The sequence below is a fragment of the Meles meles genome, chromosome 10 (assembly GCF_922984935.1).
Source record: "Meles meles chromosome 10, mMelMel3.1 paternal haplotype, whole genome shotgun sequence".
Taxonomy (NCBI): domain Eukaryota; kingdom Metazoa; phylum Chordata; class Mammalia; order Carnivora; family Mustelidae; genus Meles; species Meles meles.
The window spans coordinates 22,534,898-22,550,740 of record NC_060075.1 but is presented as its reverse complement, the minus strand read 5'-3'; the positions used below and the strand labels follow the sequence as shown (position 1 = coordinate 22,550,740).

Here is a 15,843-nt window from a genome sequence, read left to right as displayed (position 1 = left end):
AGCTTATTTCATATGCAGAGAATGGTGCCCATTGCTTTATCCTCTTAACCATTTAACTGGTAAAAGAACACCAAACCTGGAAGAAAACAGAAGCCTACATTATGCCAAATTAATTTTAGCCAGAGCTGCTTTTTTGACATTCACTGATTTTTTAAAATGTCATAATTTCTAATCTGTTTGTAAAGCTCCTGGTGAATTTTTGCCACAAGATGGCATTGGTGATTATTGAATGCATGTACTGTTGAACCAGAATTCTGAAAAATGGTGTACATGTTGTTCGTATTCTTTGGGGATGAGTTGAATACCTTCATCACTGCTTATATATTAATTTAATTTTGTTTTGACTTCCAAAACAGGGTTAAATGCTACTTTACATCACTTCTTTCTGTATTCAAGTATTGTTTTGTTTCCTGTTTTTCTGTCTTTATAACTGCAGTAACTATGTATTATTTGCCATGTGTTGTATGTGTCTGACTGATTGCTGATAATTGTGGTGACAGGTAAGAAGAAAATACGATGGGACCCAGTTAGGAGGCGCTTCATTCAGTCCTGTCCCATCATAAGGATCCCTAACAGGTTTTTGAGAGGTGGGTGATAACTAGCAAGAGATCTCTGCTTCGTGTGGATGGGGTAAAGGGAGCTTTGAATTTTCTAAACTCAAATATCCGGTTTTAAAAAATTGTCTAAACAGCTAAAATTGGAGTAAGAAAAGTCTAGAACTTAATTTTAAACTTGTGTTTCATGTTGACCACTGTTGGAATTGTAATTACAAGTTTTAGGGAGTTAGAGTCAATGTGTATTAGATTATAGATGGTGGAAATAAATCATCTAACTGACATCAGTATTATTCTACTGTAACCATATGAGAAAGAACTTTGAGTGAATATTCTGTAAAATATGGGTGTGGGAAAGAATTTTCTAAATATTCTAAGGAAGAAATAAAAATTAATTTGTTTGATTTTATAAAATTTAAAACCTCTTCTGTCAAAAACTATAAATAATGGTAGTCTCTCCTTTGCTGTCCTGCCCACCATTCCCTTGCAGTGTATTCAATAAACTTAAATAAATAAATAAATAACAAGATAAAGAGGGTACTATTTTTAACAAATGGTTACTATCATGAATATACAAAGAGCTCTTATAAATCGATAGTTTAAAAAGCAAATGCCCACTAGAAAAATAGGTAAAAATGACATGAATAATCAATTCATAAAAAGGAAAGGTCAATAATTATGAGCAAATATTTAGTTTTACTATTATATAAACATGATACTTAAAATAATAAGATATCATTTTCACCTATGAGGTTGCTAAAGACTAAAAATAAGAATACCCAGTGTTGGCAAGGGTATGGGGACATGAAGCTCATATGCTAAGGGAAGTGAGCATTTAACACAGCCTATCTGGATTCAATTTGGCAATGTAATGTAAAAAAAAAACACCTAAAAATGGTGACATCCTTTGACCTAGTAATTCTTACTTTTAGAAATGTTCCATTCCTTCTATTTCTTATTTTTTCCACCAAAACATACTGTACACTGGAAAAAAAAAATCTGAAAAGAGGGTTGAAAACTGGTTCACACTATTTTTTCTAGATATAACAAATTGTCAGACAAGTATGCTTAATGTGCTTTAGACTTCATTAAATTATAAGCCACTATGTCTAATTTTAACTGAAGATTATTTAAAAAATCTTCAGCTGCTAGAGATGTTCTAGTACCTAATCTATTTCTAGCACCATGTTCCACAGCATGGAAAGAATAAAATCTAGACTAAATGGGTCAGGATAAGATACTTAGGGTGGTGTGCTCTCTTTTAGAATAAATAACAATTTTATTGATACAAATTAAGAAGATATAATTTTAGTATTTTGTGCCATGAACCATTGTGCATACATGGCCAAGCAGGCACATCAAATTCTATAACACTTTTTTTCCATTTATGAACTAGAATGCTAATTTATTGTTTTACAATGAGAAAGCTAACTCAGGCTGACTAAATTTAAGTACAATTAAGAAATTGTTTAATTAGGATGTAGAATTTAATATAGTACCAATTTTGTACAACTATAAATGTAAAAAACAAAGAAAGCAGTGAAGAAGCATCATTATCTGGATGTGAGATTTTATTTTCTTTTGAATATTCTGTTTTTCAATTTTTTAATAATGGAAAAAAGAGATTAGCACAGGTAAGTTGCACACCTTTGATTATTTTGTAAGCCCTAACTTGCCTCCAACAATGGCTGAGGAGGATGTCTCTGCCAGTGCTGAGGGAGGCGGGGGTAAACCCAGCATCACCATCATCAGTCACCAGTGACTGCCTCTAAGTCAGTGGTCTTGTCTTAGTTCTCGCCTTCTTTGACCTGTTTGTAGTGTTTGATGCTGTTGACCACCTGCACCTCTTAAATTTCCTTCTTCTTTTGGGTTACTTTACTGTACAATCCTAGATGTTTTCTTCTTCTCTTTGATTGTTCATTCTGTTTCCCTCACTAGCTTCTTACTTCCTACCCACTAGAGGTGGGTATTACTCCAACGTTCTGTCCTTCTCTCCATTATCTCCTTTGGTTCTCTCATCAGCTTTCACAGACTTAATTCTCTTCGTTCGTTCGTTCATTCTTTCATTCTTTTAGTATTTCTTGATTGCTTCCTGTGCAACAGGCAGTGTACTAGCTCAATATCTAGATAATAGAGAATCAGGTAAAGGAGCAATTACAGAAAATAATTTGAGTGTAATTCTTTGTGATAAGTGTCCTGATGAGGTAGTATGGTATGGGATTACACAAAAGAGGTACCTGACTCAACTTGTGGGGAGCAAGGAGAGGAGTGGCCAGCAGGATGACTTCAGAGGAGATGTACTTAAAGGCTGAGTAGGTGTTAATGAGCAAGGGAGGGTTAGAACATCTCAGTCATGGGGACCACACAGCTTAAGTAAAGGCAGTTAGGCAAAATGGAGCACAGACTCTCAGAGAACTGTAGGGAGTTCAGCATAGTGGGAAAGAGTATGGAGAGAAGAAGCTGGAGAAAGCCCAGATCAAGAAGAAACTGGAGAAGGCCCAGATCAAGTGGGGGTACCACCCAAGGGGAGTTTCCAGAATCATTTTGTTTTTTTAACCAGTGAAGAGATTTATCTGAAAGACCAGCTATGAGGTTATTTTAGTTATCAAGGTGAGCAGTGATAGAGGCTTCAGCGAAGGCAGAGGGTAGGGAATTGATTTTAAATAGAAGAGAGAAGAATTTGATGAGACTTGATTGATTTGGCTAATATTGAAGAGGAGCAGTGTTCTGTGTGGACTGTTGTGCTCTTTAAATGTGTTATATAGGTAGATAGTGGGGCAGATTTGAGAGAAAACATGATACATTCAGTTTACAATCTCCTCAAACCAATAATAATGTATCCTTGAAGCCTCAGTGTAAGAGTTCTTTCCAGGGAAATCTCCTTGGATGGCCTGTCTCTGTTCAGATACCACCCTTGGTGTACCTGCCTGTATCATAGCACTTATCACACTGAATTATAGTTGTTGGTTTCCTTATCCATGCCTGCCGTTAGACTGTAAGCTCTGTAAGGGCAGGGATAGTGGGACAGTGCCTTTCATTTCTTTATCTCCAGTCTGTAGCACAGTACCTGTGGTAGGTATATCATGTCTATTTCAGTCTAACTGAATTATTTTTTTTTTTTAAAAGATTTATTTATTTATTTGAGATAGAGAGGTTGGGAGAGAGAGAGCACATGAGAAGGGAGAGGTCAGAGTGAGAAGCAGACTCCCTGAGCAGGGAAGCCTGATGTGGGACTCGATCCTGGGACTCCAGGATCATGACCTGAGCTGAAGGCAGTTGCCTAACCTACTGAGCCACCCAGGCATCCCCCAACTCAATTATTTAAAAGGCCACTGTCAGGGAATAGGATGGGACTAAAATTTTCATATGTTCTCAACTTCTCTCTGGTGATGTGACAGTAAGCTAATGTGTTGTTGAGAACACAAAAATGCTGGTGTGTATTGTTTTCTTAGATTAAAAAGAATCTATGCTTTTGAAATTGCCACTTTTAAGACTCTCATTTTGGGAATCCAGTACATTACCTCTGTTGATTCTGATTTAAATAGTTTCAAAGGGCTCATTTTCTGTCACTGGATTCCTTCACTAGATTCTGCATTTTCTCTTAAAGCTATTTCTCATTTCTCATAAAGCAATTAAAAGTGTGGTGTGAAACAATACTGGTATAATAAAAACAATGCATTTCCATTACAAAATGATGGGCCTAAATGTACCCATTTATGTTTCCATGCTTCTTAATATCATTGCAAAAGACAAAGTAGACATAAGAAAAATAACAAATCATAATTGTAGAAAAGGAAAGCTTTGAAGCCAGATTATCTATGTCTGAATCCAGGCTCTACCATTTACCAACTGTGTGACTTTGGGCAAGTTCCTTACTCTTTTTTTTTTTTTTTCTTTTTTTTTGGTCTTCAATTTCCTCATCTGTTAAATAAGGATGATGATGGTAGTACCTGCCTCCTAGGGTTACTGTGAGATCAAGAGAGATATGTGCAAAGCACTTTGAGTTTTTACATTTAGCCAACGTTGAATTAATCTTAGCTACTTCCATTATTATTTTATAATGCCAGAAAGTCTAAGGAATTTCAGGGCCATAGAAAGCAGTTGGAATTATATTGACTGAGAAACCAGAACAGAACGAAATGGAACCCAAATTAGGTGTTCCTGCTGCATGCTGCAAGTCAGAGAATTCTTAGTAGGGCCTCTTTCCTGAAACTCCAGGCCCATTGTCAGCAAGTATGGGAACAGGGAGCAGGTGTAGGAAAAGTGGAACATCAAGGCAAATAATGAAGGGTCTTCCTCCAAAACAGTTATTTCCCTTACATCTCTCTCTTCACATAAAGAGCTTTGGCAAGAGCATTAGTTCCTAGGATAAAACTATGAGGACGGCTGCTCAGGCAGAGTTAGGGGATTTGCTCTGGGGAAGGTTGAGCAGGCTGTGTTCACATGGACTGGAATTGGAGAGAGAGTGGGGGCACAAAGCAGAACTTTGGATGAGGGAGCTGGAACAGGGACAGGAAAAGAAAGGGAGCTCCATCAAGGTGTGATGTACATTAAAGGACCATAACATCAAAACACAGCCTTTTCATTCAGGCAATACCAAGGCAAAGCTACTCACTTTTCTCTCCTTCTAAAGGGCAACCTGTCTGTCAGTCTACCACCTACCTGCAGAGACCCACCAGGAGAGGGACCTCCCATTGGGAGGTTTGGAGACAAAGTACTACAACTGTTGAGGAAATCCTTGTCTCTCACAACTACCAACCAATGTAGTCCTTCATTTATTAATATAAATAGGTTATCAAGGCCCATCAGACATCTGAGGGAGATTAGATTTGAAAAAGGGATGACTAAGATGAACAAATGAAATACCTGACCGTGGGGGAAACAGAACAGGAGGAAGCATGGAACTTTAAGAAGATCTGATCAAAAAAAAAAAAAAAAAAAAAGATCTGATCATAGGAGATTTCCTCAGAATCAAGAGTGAATTGGATCCATAAATAAAAAAACAACAGCCGTGGAGAAAAGTGAATGATTAAAGAATTATTTCTGGGGGCACCTGGGTGACTCAGTGGGTTAAGCCTCTGCCTTCGGCTCAGGTGATGATCTCAGGGTTCTGGGATTGAGCCCCGCATTTGGCTCTCTGCTCAGCAGGGAGCCTGCTTCCCCTTCTCTCTCTGCCTGCCTCTCTGCCTGCTTGTGACCTCTCTGTCAAATAAATAAATAAAATCTTAAAAAAAAAAAAAGAATTATTTCTGTGTTGAAGTCTTGATTGCTGACATAAAAATGCAGTTTGAGTATTAAAAGACAAGCTTAAGGGGCGCCTGGGTGGTTCAGTGGGTTAAAGCCTCTGCCTTCGGCTCAGGTCATGATCCCAGGGTCCTGGGATGGAGCCCCGCGTCGGGCTCTCTGCTCAGCAGGGAGCCTGCCTCCTCCTCTCTCTCTGCCTGCCTCTCTGCCTACTTGAGATCTCTGTCTGTCAAATAAATAAATAAATAAATCTTAAAAAAAAAAAAGACTAGCTTAAGACCAATTCTAAGGAAAATAAAGAGGCAATATAGAGACCATAAAGCAAGAAGACCAAAAGAGAAAATACATGAGAGAAATTCATACTTTGAGGATAAATATAAGTGTTCCACTATCCATATCATGGAATTACAGAAGGAAAGATCAGATAGTGGAAGGGAGAAAATAAGGAAACACAGAATATTTCCCTATACTGAAGAAAGACTAACTTTTCAAGAATAAAGGGCCCATCAAGGAACAGGCAGGAAGAACAAAAAAACAAAAGCATCTATCTATACGTTGATGAACTCCTTATGATTCCAGGGACAGAAAGTTGTTTACATTTTCTTAGTCTTAGACCAAGACTAAAAATCAGACTGGTGTTGGATTTCTCACCTGCAACACGATTTGCTAGAAGATAAGTACCTTCAGTGTTCTGAGAGAAAATTATTATTTTTTAAAGATTTTATTTTTTTAGTTGACAGAGAGAGACACAGCAAGAGAGGGAACACAAGCAGGGGGACTGGGAAAGGGAGAATCAGGCTTCCCTCCAAGCAGGGAGCCCGATGCAGGGCTCAATCCCAGGACCCCAGGATTGTGACTTGAGCCGAAGGCAGACGCTTAACAACTGAGCCACCCAGGCGCCCCCTGAGAGAAAATTATTTTGAGCAGAACTCTGTACCCACCCTCACTAGTGTTTAAGTAGGGGTAAAAATAAATGAGAACTCTGAAAGTTTACAACACATATCCTTTTTGAGAAAATTACTTTGAAGAGATACTCCCAGTAAAATGAAAACAAATCCAAGAAAGAGGAAGATTGGGATATAGGAAGCTACAGTGTGGAAAGAAACCAGTAAAACTTGGAGCGCCTGGGTGGCTCAGTGGTTTAAGCTGCTGCCTTCAGCTCAGGTCATGATCTCAGGGTCCTGGGATCGAGTCCTGCATCCGGCTCTCTGCTCGGCAGGGAGCCTGCTTCCCTGCCACTCTCTCTGCCTCCTTGTGATCTCTCTCTGTCAAATAAATAAATAAAATCTTAAAAAAAAACAAACAAACAGTAAAACTTTAAGAGTTGTATCGAGATAGAGGGACTGGGAAGCCCAAGTTTAATTGTTAAGAAAAGATTTATAAAAATACAGAAATAAATGTATGTATATTTTATATATATAACATTCTGTAACTAAAAATAAAGAATAATATAAATACATATGTGTGTGTATTTATATGTGTGTATATATAGATATAAGTAACATTGTACAGCATTTCAGATGATTTAAACAAATTGGGAGTAGGGAGAAAGTAAAACTGCTTAAGATCATCTTATTTTTTGTTTTAGAATTTACAGGTATAATACGGGCTTATTTAAATTCAAATAATATGGAAATACATAAAGTGAAAAATGGATGTCCTTATCTGTATATAACAAATTTGAACAGATTAGTAAGAAAAAGACATCTCAGTAGAAGAATGTATTAAAGGCTTGAGCAGATATTTCTCAAAAGAAAAAAATCTAGTTGACCAGTAAACAGGAAAAGGTGCCCAGTCTCATTAGTAATGAGACAAATGCCTATTAAAACCACAATGAAATAGGTATACAAACAGATAGGAATTGCTTAATTAAAAAGACTGACAATACCAATAATAAGTATTTTGTAAACAGTTTGAACTTTCCTAGCAAAGGTTAAGATTTCCATATATTGTGACTCACAAATTACCTATCTGGATTTTATTTATTTTTTTTTAAAGATTTTATTTATTTATTTGTCTGAGAGAAAGGGAGAGTGAGCGAGCGAGCACAGGCAGACAGAGTCGCAGGCAGAGGCAGAGGGAGAAGCAGGCTTCCCCGCTGGGCAAGGAGCCCGATGTGGGACTCGATCCCAGGACACCAGGATTATGACCCGAGCCAAAGGCAGCTGCTCAACCAACTGAGCCACCCAGGCTTCCCTTTTATTTTTTTAAGATTTTATTCCTATCTGGCTTTTATAGCTAACAAATGTGGGTCCCTGTGCACCTGAAAACATGTACAAAAATATTTATAGCAGCATTAAGAATCACTATTTTGAAACAGCCCAAATGTCTATTCATGCAATGTAGAATGGATAAATCATGGTATATAGTCATACAAAGAAATACTATTTGGCGATGGAAATGAACAGACCACTTCACTCCCAACAACATGAATGAATCTCACAAACATAATTATGAATGAAGGAGCCCAGAAAGAATATATACTATATTATTCTACTAAAATACACTTCAAAACTAGGCCAAAATAAACAATACTGTTTAGGGACGCAAACTTAGGTATGATAAAGCTATTAAAAGAAAGCAAGTTTTATGATTGCCATAAAAATAGGGAATGTGTTCTTCCTCTAGAAGTGAAGGAGGTGGGTTGCAGGGAGTTGTGGCCAAAAGGAGTAGGTAAGGGGGCATCTGGGTGCCGGCAGTATTCAGGGTTTTGACCTGAGTGATGATTGCCTTTTTTGTAATTTGTTCAGCTATACATTTATAGTTGTATGTGTTCCTGTACATGTGTTATATTTTACAACAATGTTAAATTAGAAAAGCAAAGGTCCTCCTTCACATCTTTACTCTTCACGTTATTCCCATCTCCAGAAGTAATCACTGTTAATAGCCAAGTGTCTTTCTGTATGTAACTTGTTTTTTGTTGTTTTTTTTTTAAGATTTTATTTATTTATTTGACAGAGAGAGATACAAGCAGGCAGAGAGGCAGGCAGAGAGAGTGAGAGGGAAGCAGGCTCCCTGCCGAGCAGAGAGCCCGATGCGGGACTCGATCCCAGGACCCTGAGATCATGACCTGAGCCGAAGGCAGCGGCTTAAACCACTGAGCCACCCAGGCGCCCCTGTCTTTCTGTATGTAGTTGGTTTGTTGGTTGACTTGTTCATTTGTTTATTTTTTGAGAGAGAGAGAATGTGAGCTCTGGAGCCTGGGAGGAAGGTGGAGAGGGGTAGGGGGAGCAAGAGAATCTTAAGCAGGCTCCACAGCCCAGCATGGAGCCCCAGGAGCCCCATGAGGGGATTGATTTCAACACCGTGAGATCATGACCTGAGCAGAAATCACAAGTCAGTGGCTTAACCGACTGACCCATCCAGTTGCGCCTATATGTGGTTTATTCTTAATATTGTTAGGAAAACAAAAGTTTATGGTTTTTAAAAAGATTTATTAAAAAGAGAAAGAGAGGGAAGTCACGTGTGGTTGCGAGTGGCAGAGGAGCAGAGGGAGAGAGAGAATCCTCAGGTGGACTCCCTGCTAAGTGAGGAGCTGGGAAGCCAAGGCTTGATCCCAGGGCCCTGAGATCATAACCTGAGCCGAAATGAAGAGTCGGTTGTTTAACTGACTGAGCCACCCAGGTGCCACAAGTTTATTGGTTTTAAAAAAATATTAGAGGTAATGGGATATAGATCTTCCTAGGAGAAAAGGAAAGAAAAATAAAGCTTAATTATTTCAGCAAAATCAGAAAAGTAGAAAACCAGTAAGATTTTCTTGATATCAAAAAAGTTTAATAAAATTTGATTCTCAGTGTGTTCATTTTGTTAAAATACACCAAACTATACTCTTATATGCAGTTTTCTGTATTTTCCATTTCAGTAAAAATTTAATTTTTGAAAAACCATACCCATTTCTGGTAAGGAAAAAATTGGCAGGCAGCCATGAATAGAGAAAAATTTATTTTATTGTATAGGCTATGTATAAGAAACGAATTGCAAATATTATACATTATGGTGAAACATTACCAATTTAAAAAGAAAATAAGACAAAATGCCCACTGCCTGAATGGCTCAGTGGGTTAAAGCCTCTGCCTTCAGCTTAGGTCATGATCTCAGGGTCCTGGGATTGAGCCCCACATCAGGCGCTCAGCTTAGCAGGGAGCCTGCTTCCCCCCCTCCCCCTCTCTGCCTGCCTCTCTGCCTACTTCTGATCTCTGTCTGTCAAATAAATAAATAAAATCTTAAAAAAAAAAAAAAGAAAGACAAAATGCCCACTATCATCTCTACTCTTCAACCTTGTTCTAGAGGTTTCAACTAATACCATAGAAGACAAGGAAAAACATAAAAGTACATGTATTGGAAATAAAGAGCTGAAAGTTGTCATTAATAACAAGTACATGATTGTCCACTGTAAAATTTGAGATAATTAGTGATAACTAATACCAGAATTCAGGCAGTTGACAGGATAAAATTTGAACTTGCAAAGATAAATTACTTCTGTGTATGTTAACAACAACCAATTAAAAAATAGAACAAAAGAGATACCCATTCACCATTGTGTGGAAAATTATGAAGTACTTAGAAATAAAAAACAAGAAAACAATGAATCTATATGATGGTTATCAAAAAAGATGAGGATAAATGGCTAGAGACTATGTTCCTTCATGACATAATTTCAGACTCAACAGAGAAGCAACAAGAATGGTAAAAAATTCTATACCCTTTGCCCAGATTCTCCAAATGTTAACATTTGATCACATTTGCTTGATCCTGGTCCCTCTCTTCTCTTCCCTCTCCTCTCCTCTCCCCTTTCACCCCCTCTTTCTATGCATATATGACATATGTATATGTATACACATGTCTGTTGTTTTTGTTTGAACCGTTTGAGGTAAGCATAGACATGATGCCCTGTTATCCCTAAATACTTTAGTGTCCCTGGAAAACAAATATTCTCTTTGACTGCAGAACAAGTATCTAAAATAGGAAATTACCACTATTAACACTGTAAGGAATGGATAAAATTAACACTAGTATCTGATTTACAGACCTTACCTTTAGATTTTGCCAATTATTCCAATGATGTCCTTTGTAGTAAAAGAAAATGCCAAATCATGTGTTGCATTCAGTTTTCATATATCTTTTTAGCTTTGACATTGATATTTTTCAACAACGTTGAAAACATTGATATTTTTCAACAACGTTATATTGTGGCATATCAGTTTGTGTTTGTCTCATGTTTTTTCATGATTACATTCAGCTTATGCATTTTTGGTAGGAATGCTGAAGTCGTTTTTGTTGTTGTTGTTGTTGTTGTTGTTTTAGAGAAAGAGCAAGCAAGGAGGGGCAGAAGGAGGAGAGCAGGAATCTTAACCAGGCTCCACGGGCAGCGTGGATCCCCATCCAGGGCTTGATCTCACAACCCTGAGATCATGACCTGAGCCAAAAATCAAAGAGTTGGATGCTTAGCTGACTGAGCCACCCCATAGTCCCCACCCTGAAGTAATATTGTGTTCATGTCCCTTGCAGATGGTGTTGATTTTTCCCATTATGATGATGTTAATTTTGATCACCTGGATAAGATGATTATATCAAGGGACTTTTTTTTTTTTTTTAAAGATTTCATGTATTTATTTATCAGAGAGAGAGAGAGCAAGTGAGCAAGCGAGCACAAGCAGGGGGAGTGGCAGGCAGAGGGAGAAGCAGACTCCCTGCTGAGCAGGGAGCCCCATGTGGGACTCCATCCCAGGATCCTGGGATCATGACCTGAGCCGAAGACAGACACTTAACAAACTGAGCCACCCCGGCATCCCTCAAGGGACTTCTTACATTTGTGGGTTTTGTTTTGTTTTGTTTTTAACAAACTGACTCCAAAATTGATTGCAAGCGTAGGTGGAGAAAAACAGCCCAGAAATTCTTTGAAAAAGTAACAGAAAGGGGAATTTGTTCTACTGGATATTGAGAAGATACTTCAAAGCTATCATAATTAAAACAGTGTGATAATGGTATAGGAGTTGGTAAATAGCAGAGTTGGTGGAACTGAATAGAGCCCAGAAGCCAATGATGATATATAACTAGGTACAGTGTAACACAACTAGCTCAAGTATGCTGTGCTCAGTACTTGAAATGAACTCATCATAACACCAGAGTCTGTCAAAGCAGATTTATTTTATTGCCGCTATCTTCGACACTAAGATTATCTGCCCTGAGAAGCCAGATCTTTACATATGCATCTCATACAGGGTATGGAGTTCCTCTGGTAGGAAATGCATATATAACTATGTAATAATGCTTGCTGGTATGAATAGATTGCTTTTGCCTGAACAGCTTGGACTCTGGGAGTAGTAAAAAGGTCTGCTTGCTGTCAGGGGCGGGAGCCAGCTGGCTCAGTCCTCCTTGGCTTCCCTGTCCAGTTTTCCATATGTAAAATAGAAGACCTGTCTTCTCTGGTAGAGGTAATGGAAAGCTTTATATTTGGGAAAAAGTGACCAGTTAAATGAAACTGAATCTATCCTTTAGGCTATTTGATATTTATAACTAGCTAATACTTTCAGCAGTAAAGGTTTTTATTTTTTTTAATGGCCTCCCCACAAATTAATATAACATTTAGAGGTGGCTACATCTTGTAAGTAATAGATTTACTAAGCAATAAATGTTATATGCTATTTTACTTGCAAGCTTTTGCATTTAAGATTCTGTGATTTTGCTTTATATTGATTGTGTGCACTCTTTTTTTTTTTTTTTTTTTTAAGATTTATTTATTTATTTTAGAGAGAAGGAGAGAGGGAGATTCCCAAGCAGATTCTGTGCTAAGCGTGGAGCCAGTCATGGGGCTCAATCTCACAACCCTAAGATCAGGACCTGAGCCAAAATCAAGGGTTGGATGCTTAACCAACTGTGCCACCCAGGTGCCCCAGTTGTGTGCATTCTTAAAGAGTAATAGATTTTGTGTCCAAGTTTGTGATTAGAACTGGATATTGGGATTTTCCTAATTCTACTCTAGAACATGTCAATTTAGTGTGTGATAAAGTTGGCATTTCAACTTTATTGAGATGGCTTTCCAGAAGTGGTTTGATGGCAAAAGCCTATCCATTTTGGGAGGAAAATTAGAGCCCTACCTCATATATTACACAAAAATAATGTATTCAATTTCTGAGTATTTAAAAAAAACCCTGTAAAATTACTAGAACTAAATGAAAATATTTTTATAATTTTATGATTTAGAGATAAATGAGATATAAAGCACCTTTTTTTTTTTTTTTGCAAAGGAATCTTTATTAAAAGATTGAGAGATTCAGTAACACAAAAACTTCCATACATTAAAAGATAAAATTAAGACAAGTAGCAGGTTGGATGAAAGAAATATTATAAATAAATAATTTCTACAAATCTGTAAGATAACAACTAGGTAGATAGAAAAGTCGGCAAGGGGTATGATCAGGCAGCTCCCCACAGAAGAAATATAAATGGGCTGGTTAACATGTGCACTAGTAAAAAATCAGGGAAGTACCTGAAATACCAGGGAAATTTGTACCCTTCCAATGGGCACACAGGAAAAAGGTTAAAGAGAGTGTGAAGAAATAAGCACTTCCAGAAATCATTGTTGGGAGTATAATTGTTCCAGTCTCTTTGGAGAGCAATATGGCTCTATCACATTGCATCTGTAACATTTTAAAGCATATATTCCTTTGACGCAGAAGGACTCAGAATTTGCATGTGAACATATGTAAAGGAAGCTTTGTTAAAATATTGTAATGGTGAAAACATTGACTAATCCGGCTAATCATCTGTCACCTTAATGTTGGGCAGCTAGCTTCTCTCTTCCTTTGGGCTGGAGTAGAAACTAAAGCCCATTTCCCTGGTTACCACGAGCTCTTGCTTCTGCCCTGAGTTAAAGAGCAAGTGTGAGCCCATGGAAGAGATGGTTCAGACATCATACACACTCCCTTAGCTGGATGTTGCCTTGTGGATATTGGGAATCACCTCTGTATACTAGTTCAGTTTTAATTTTTGACTTTTTTACGCTTGAGTTTTTTTACATTTTCTAGTGGAAGTTTCTGAATTAGGTAACCTAATTCAAAGGGTAATTTTATTAGTAGCAAGTCATTTTTAGGAAAGTGGGATTTGCACATGGAGAGTTTGGGGAGGATTCAGAGAACTATTTAACAATCTAAAACCCAATTTTATTTTGGTCAAGGCTGATGAACCTGTGCTATATCCTACACGATGAAAATAAGTGCTTAGTCTCCATGGCATTAGCCCTGACAAATTCCCATGATTTATTCAAAGTAAAATTTGACTTTCTGATATGTTAGTCACTCTTGGGCTATAAATATGTACAAAGAAATCTCTAGTTACCGACTGAAGAGAAAGAAGAGTTACCTCTTTACTCCCAGCCCTCAGACTTCTTGACAGCATGTTTAATATTTATCAAACATTGATCAGATTCTCTTTACCCAGCAGTTTAATTTGCATAGATAATGGAATCACAAAAGCCAGCAATTGAATCAGACCAGCCCTGTTCAATAGAAATGTTACGTGAGCCACAAATTGAAAAATTTCCAGTAGTCACATTAAAAAAGTAAAAGGTGGCATTAATTTTAATACTTCTATTTAACTCAGGACATCAAAAATACATTTCAACATGCATTCAATACAAAAATTAGTAATTCTACATTCATTTTTGGATACTAAGTCTTTGAAATCCAGTGGGTATTTTACATTGAAATCGTATCTCATTCTGGACCATCCTCATTTCAAGTGCTCAGCATTAATACATGGTTAGTGGCTACCGCATTCAAAGTGCAGGACTAGACTTTAATCTCTAGAGGACAGAAATACAGAAATGGTAGTGGTCCTATCACTGTATCCCTAGCACCTTAGGCAGTACCTGGTACATAGCAAGTATCCAGTGATATTTTTGGCTTAATGAATGAATGAATGAGTGAATAAATATGAAACCGTCTTTTCACTAACTCCTCAACCTTTAATCCATTTGAGTTACATTTGTCACAAAAATAGTTGTCAAGTAACTCATAGTGGGAAATTATAGAGAGAAAATCCTAGAATATAGTGTATGTCTTTTCAAATATTTGTCCAAAAGCAGTTTTAGAAAAGTATCTGTTGACTTCAGGGAGTAAAGCAAATGACATTATAAAGATTCTCAAAGTTCCCATCTGTTGACCACAACAACTCTGTTTTGTTTTGTTTTTAAATTTGTTTCACTAATTTTTAGAAGCATTTCTGTTTTGAGAAGACCATTGCATAATCCAACCCCTGCCCCTGAAATTGTGTATCTCTGAAGTATAATGATATCAAAGTCTATTGGGAGCTGTACACTACTTTGATCATCCCTGTCACTGTTTGCTTTAACCCGAAACTAGAATCATGAAACTCCTAGTATCTTTTTTCTTTTTTTAAGATTTTATTTATTTTTATTTGAGAGATGGAGTGAGAAAGAACATGAGAGGGGAGAAGATCAGATGGAGAAGCAGACTCCCCTTGGAGCTGGGATCCTGATGCGGGACTTGATCCTGGGACTCCGGGATCATGACCTGAACCAAAGGCAGTTGCTTAACCAACTGAGCCACCCAGGTGCCCTGTCTCCTAGTGTCTTTTATATCGCTCCACTGGTTTCAGGTGTTATGGGTAATACAGGACGATTGTTATACATGATCTTTGCCTTTGAGGAGCTTCTAACCTACTTGGAGAAGAAAAACAAATGTTAACAAAATGATTAGAGAAAAATTTGTAAATTTTTGTTTAGTGTTTTTTGTGTGCCTTGGGCTTGGTACTAGAAAGATGAATACAAGAACATTCCTCTTTCTTCAAATAGTTCACACACTTGGAAAGATTAATATATAAACTAATAAGCATTTTAATAGAAGTGTGAAAAATCTGTGAGGTACAAGCATAATATCCCCTTATACAGACGAGGAAGCTGAGATACAGTGAGGGTCTGTGACTTGCTCAAGGTAGCAGTTAGAAACCTGGATTCAAATCTAGATATTTGTAGGAGCTTTTGCTTTTTCTTCCACACCACACTTTCTGTGTTTCAGGATTCCTA

The 15,843-nt window shown here is 37.5% G+C and overlaps 1 protein-coding gene across 2 annotated transcripts in view; it reads left to right on the top strand.

Moving 5' to 3' along the window:
- Positions 1-15,843, top strand: part of KLHDC10 (kelch domain containing 10) — a 64,829-nt gene that overhangs the window by 31,884 nt on the left and 17,102 nt on the right. Inside the window, exon 2 of one of the 2 annotated variants that reach the window (XM_046020854.1) lies at positions 501-587. The exons of the other annotated variant lie outside the window; for it this stretch is intronic. Coding sequence (XP_045876810.1) covers positions 501-587 — 87 coding nt within the window. The remainder of the gene's footprint in view (positions 1-500; positions 588-15,843) is intronic. 2 annotated transcript variants of the gene reach the window in all.